The 5,669-nt window shown below is 51.5% G+C and overlaps 1 protein-coding gene across 1 annotated transcript; it reads left to right on the top strand.

Moving 5' to 3' along the window:
• Positions 1-2,018: 2,018 nt before the first annotated feature.
• Positions 2,019-4,496, top strand: LOC106659197. Its single transcript, XM_023463606.1, has one exon. The coding sequence runs from the start codon at positions 2,019-2,021 to the stop codon at positions 4,494-4,496; it is 2,478 nt and encodes an 825-aa protein (XP_023319374.1).
• The last annotated feature ends 1,173 nt before the right edge of the window (positions 4,497-5,669 follow it).

Raw genomic sequence — 5,669 nt, forward strand, 5'->3', positions numbered from 1 at the left:
ACAGCTTGGGCCAGACTGTAAGCAAGTCACACTTGCACGGGATTTAATAGTACATGACGTAACTGAGGCGGGGAGTTGTCTATCTTGTAAGAGTGTCAAATAACACCTCCCGCACGCTGTGATTAAAAGAAATTTTAATTGATCGCAGCCCGCTGTAGTCACGTCGCGTCGTATCACACTGCGTGAGTCCAGCGAGTGCAACGAGTGCATTGTGAGCGAGTGTGTGTGTGTGCGCCCTTCAATCCAGCGTCGTGGATGGGCCACGGAGTCACAACCGAAGGAAACTGCGTGTAAGTGCCAGTTTCGTATTGACCTCTCTCTCTCTCTCTCTCTCTCTCTCTCTCATTGCATTGCGACTCGCATTCGCTGGTATAAGCGAACACTCGCGCGTGCCGTGGTACTGCACCCATTCGCCGTCCTGAGCACGGCTGTAATTCACCCTTATTATTAATAATAACTTATCTTATTTACTTCATAAATCGCCCGTTCCACTTTTGTTCGCCTTCCTCTTCTTATTTCCATATTTTTAGGTAATCCTCGGACCCGGTCGCTAGCGCGACCAACGCAATTATTATTTAACCTTTTCCCCTGTAACTTTTACCGTTACAATTGATCCCAGTTGAAAAAAATTGCGTGGATATCCACGTGGATCATACAGGGATTCCTTGAGGATGGTACATTGATTCCACGTGGATCGAACATGGATCATATAAAGAGTCCACATACGTAAACCACGGGGATTTGCACGGAAATCCTCGTTGATTTTCGATCGATCCACGGGGATTGCGCGGAAATCCTCGTTGATTTTCGATCGATCCACGGGGATTTTTGCACAAATCCTCGTTGATTTTCGATCGATCCACGCGGATTTTTGCGCAAATCCTCGTTGATTTTCGAGCGCGTGCTCGCGAACAAGTTCCACAGCTACGAGGATTGAAAAAAAATCAGCGTGGATCAGTCGAAAATCCGTGGTGATTCGTCGCAAATCCTCGTGGATGTTTTGAGCGCATGCTCGCGAACAAGTTCCACATTCACGAGGATTGGTCGCGCGCGTTCCACTTTTGAACGGCGCGCCGTCGCGACTTGACCTCCCTCTGCCACCAAGCGCCGCCAAGGGGGCGCGCGGATCAAGAGCTTCTTCTCGCCACTTCGCTTCCAACCGACGCCTTCGATGCCTGGCAGAGCAACCACTGATTTTCAATAACGTATTACTTTTCTTAATTAATAAAGTGTTCTCAAACTACAATACGACTCGTACTCTACGATTCATTCGCCTGATCCACCCACACGATCCTCGCTTCACCAAATTGGTCCTTTGGAGCCGGATGATGGCAGCAGCAATGGAAGGTATGAGGTTATAACCTGCAACGCGTCAGCGTACAGGCGCGAACCAAATTAGTTCGTACAAGTGCAAACGTGTGCTATGAACAGTCAAATATCCCACACGAAGGTGCAGCTGGCCACGCCACCACCCTGGGAAAAAGAAGTCCTGCTCAAAGCATACAAACATCATGCAATTTTCTCGCAAAGTGCAGCTGGTCCCGCCACCACTTCTGCGAGAAAACAAGATGGCCGTCATGCGAGCGAACGCACACGCATACACCAATGCTTCCCGCATCGGCCCGAGCAAGGTTACGACGAGCGCATGTAGACGAACGAGTCTCGCTCACAGGCAACGCATCCGACACACTTGCGCCAGGCGCGCTCTAAGCATTGACACGGCATATACACTACTCGCACTCAAATGTGCACAGATGCTCCGCAAGTGCGTCAGGCACAAGCTAACGTGCACGAGCACGCCTCAATGCAGGCAGACTGGCGTGTCTCGCTAGGCAAGCAGACAACTGCCGTGCGAGTGCGATCGCAGCTCCTGGCACGTCAAATCAAAACGTTTCAAACTGCAACGCAAAATCGGCCAAACTCAAGCGTTCGGGCCGACTGCCACGCGGGCACAGCCACTCTCGGCACGGCGTATACTAACATACCCTGTCTTACACGCAGGTCAAAACACGGGTAATATGCAGATGCAACTCCGTCGAACATTGACGCGGCTGGCAAGGTCAATCATCGATCGCCCACTCGCCGAGTGGACAACAGGCCACATCACGAGTCGACGAACTTTACTCGATGGCTACTGGAACGACTTCATGAACAATCACGTGCAGCTCGTCGAGATTCCAGAGATTCAGCAAGATGCATATTTTCAAGAGGACGTATATGCTGAAGTCGAAACATTAGGAGACTGCATTCAACTACACGCATTCGCCGACGCCAGCCGTCGCGCAATCGCCGCCGTGATCTACTGCCGAGTTGAGCACGCCGATTCAACTGGGGCGTCGACGACTTTAATTTGGGCCAAAACAAAGCTCGCTCCAGCAAGGAGCTTACGACTCTCGGCTAAGCCCCCGACCAGAATGACTATACCCAGGCTCGAGCTTCGAGCAGCTTTACTAGCGGCCCGCCTTCTACAGCACGTCGCGAAGGAGATCGGAGTCCCTCCGGAACGATGCCACGCTTGGAGCGATTCCCGCATCGTTCTGCACTGGCTCAAGTCTCAAGGACCTACAGGAAATAGTCTCGTGGACGACTACGTCACGCATATACAGGAACTCTCGCAGAAAGTCACGTGGCGTCACGTACCAACGGGTGACAATCCCGCCGACGTGGCCTCTCGCGGCTGCTCTGCTGCGGATTTGATCGGCGATCAATTGTGGCGCTCGGGACCGATATGGCTTCAAAACCACGACACTGAATGGCCGCAAGCTCAGCGCGGCCCAGGATCCGACGAGTCACATGAGCCTCAAGCCGCGACGATCCACTGCCACGCGACGACGTCCACCATTTCGGAAGAGCCACTGCTCATCCGAAGGTTCTCAAGTTTGACCAAACTGCTGCGAATTTTGACGAGAATCCGCCGACTACTCAATCGACGCCGAGATCCATCCATACCGGCACCACTTGCTCCACTCACCGTAGCAGAGTTACAGCGTGAATTCATCACATGCGTGCAAATGAGTCAGACAGCGCATTTGAGTCAAGAAATCGAGCAAATTCGTCGAGACGGCCACGTACAGCTCAAGAGTAGCCTATCGTCTTTGAGACCCTTCCTCGGTGACGATGGATGTCTACGAGTGGGTGGCCGACTCACCCACTCTTTACTACCGGACGAAGTAAAACACCCAGTCATCCTGAGTGGGAAAAGTCATCTCGCCAAATTGATAGTCGACTGGGCCCACGTGCGTGGACTTCACGGCGGCTTTCGAGTCACGCTGCATCATACCCTTCGTCGAGCATGGATCATTAATGGTAGAACTCTCGTGCGGCAGCTCGTCCGGCAGTGCGTCACATGCGCAAAAGCCGATGCCAGACCATTACACCAGGAGATGGCAGCTCTTCCCGCCCCTCGAGTTCAGCACAATCCGTCATTCTACGTCACCGGCGTAGATTATGCTGGACGTTTCAACGTCCTTCAAGCGAAAGGCAGTGGCGTCCGCACATTAAAAGGCTATATCGCCATTTTCGTTTGTTTTAGCTCGAAGGCCGTCCATATTGAGCTCGTTGGTGATTGCAGCACAGACAGCTTTCTAGCGGCGCTCACTCGATTCATCGGACGCAAAGGCCCACCGGCTCAGATCTGGAGTGACAACGGTACGAACTTCAAAGGGGCTAATGCCGAACTCAAGCGACTGCTGCACGCGGCCGAGCTCGACTGGGGTTTGGTGAAAGGTAGCCTGGCAGAAAGAGGGATTGCCTGGTCGTTTATTCCTCCAAAGGCCCCGCACTTCGGCGGCCTCTGGGAGACGGCCGTGCGGTCGACCAAAATACATCTTCGTCGCGTCGTGGGTCCTCGACACCTGACTTACGAGGAGCTTTCCACTCTTCTCGTCGACATTGAACGAGTACTCAATTCCCGACCATTAACTCCGCCGGTGGGAGATCTCGATGACTTGGAGATGATAACGCCGGCCCATCTGTTCCTCGGACGTTCGCTGAATTCCATTCCACAGCCCAGCAAAGCGAACCTCGACCTTGATCCCGCCCGACACTGGGAGTTGGTGAGACGCCTGAGAGATCACTTCTGGAGCCGATGGAGCAAAGAATATCTACACACACTGCAGCAGCGACCCAAATGGCATCGCCCTGGCCCTGATCTTTCCATAGGAGACGTCGTCATCATCATCGACCCAGCACTCATGCGCGACAACGGCAAGTGGCCAGTTGGGAGGGTGGTGAACGTTCATCCTGGGGCTGATGGTCGAGTTCGAGTCGCTACTGTACGCACGGCGTACGGCACCTATACGAGGCCGATTGTAAAGCTCGCCCAGCTTCCAACTATGCCGCCACCTTCGCCGGAAGCTCCTGCTCGCTCATCCTCTCCGCCTCTCGGCCCTGACGGCGGGCGGCCGGGCAACGACGTCCCGTCTGGAAGGAGCTCACCACCGCAGACCAGAAGCCGTACCAAGGCTCAAGATAAGACCGCTGCTCCCTGTGGATGATCCTTCTCGTCATTATCTTCGTTCCCGGAACGAGGCGGGCGGTATGGTCGCGCGCGTTCCACTTTTGAACGGCGCGCCGTCGCGACTTGACCTCCCTCTGCCACCAAGCGCCGCCAAGGGGGCGCGCGGATCAAGAGCTTCTTCTCGCCACTTCGCTTCCAACCGACGCCTTCGATGCCTGGCAGAGCAACCACTGATTTTCAATAACGTATTACTTTTCTTAATTAATAAAGTGTTCTCAAACTACAATACGACTCGTACTCTACGATTCATTCGCCTGATCCACCCACACGATCCTCGCTTCACCAAGGATTGAAAAAAAATCAGCGTGGATTAGTCGAAAATCCGTGGTGATTCGCCGCGAATCCTCGTGGATGTTTTAAGCGCGTGCTCGCGAACAAGTTCCACATCCACGAGGATTGAAAAAAAATCAGCGTGGATCAGTAGAATATCCGTGGTGATTGCATTTTTTTCAGCCCATGATCGATCCACGAGGAATCCCTGTATGATCCACGTGGAATCCCTGTACGATCCACATGGAATCCCTGTATGGTCCACGAGGATTACTAATCCTCGTGGATTTCCACGTGGATATCCATGCAATTTTTTTCAACTGGGATAAAACTTCTAAATGCATGAACTCTTATAGTTGCAATAATTCCGAGGGAAAACATATGCACGATTCTGTCGCATGCAATCCCCATGCTTTTAGCCTTAAAGGCGAGAACTTTCCTTCCTCAAATAAAAAAGTTAATAAATAGGCATTGCAGCTTTATGATCAGCCAGCACAGCTCACGTATAAATTAGCGTTCGACGTTCGTAACACGCGATTATTAAACTCGCTTACATACCCACATAAGTCAAATGATAACGGTCAATGCTTTGATTTTATACCCATCGTCAAGCAAATGCATAGCAAAATTATAATTAAAATGACAAGTGAAATGAAGTTATGCAATTTAAAAACTATTTTCTTCGAATTAAATTCAATCATTAACGAGTACGCGGTGGTGAAAGAAAGGCCTCCACGTGAAAAACCACCCTGGACGACAACGCCAACACTGCTCGGACGTCCTTACAAAAGATATTTTAATAAATCATATCTGCAAGTAACCCATAACTATAGTTCTTTTCTTATTTATTATTTTGTGCACCTTGGTTGAAATACATTAC

This window comes from Trichogramma pretiosum, unplaced genomic scaffold (genome assembly GCF_000599845.2).
Source record: "Trichogramma pretiosum strain Unisexual culture from Peru unplaced genomic scaffold, Tpre_2.0 scaffold183, whole genome shotgun sequence".
Taxonomy (NCBI): domain Eukaryota; kingdom Metazoa; phylum Arthropoda; class Insecta; order Hymenoptera; family Trichogrammatidae; genus Trichogramma; species Trichogramma pretiosum.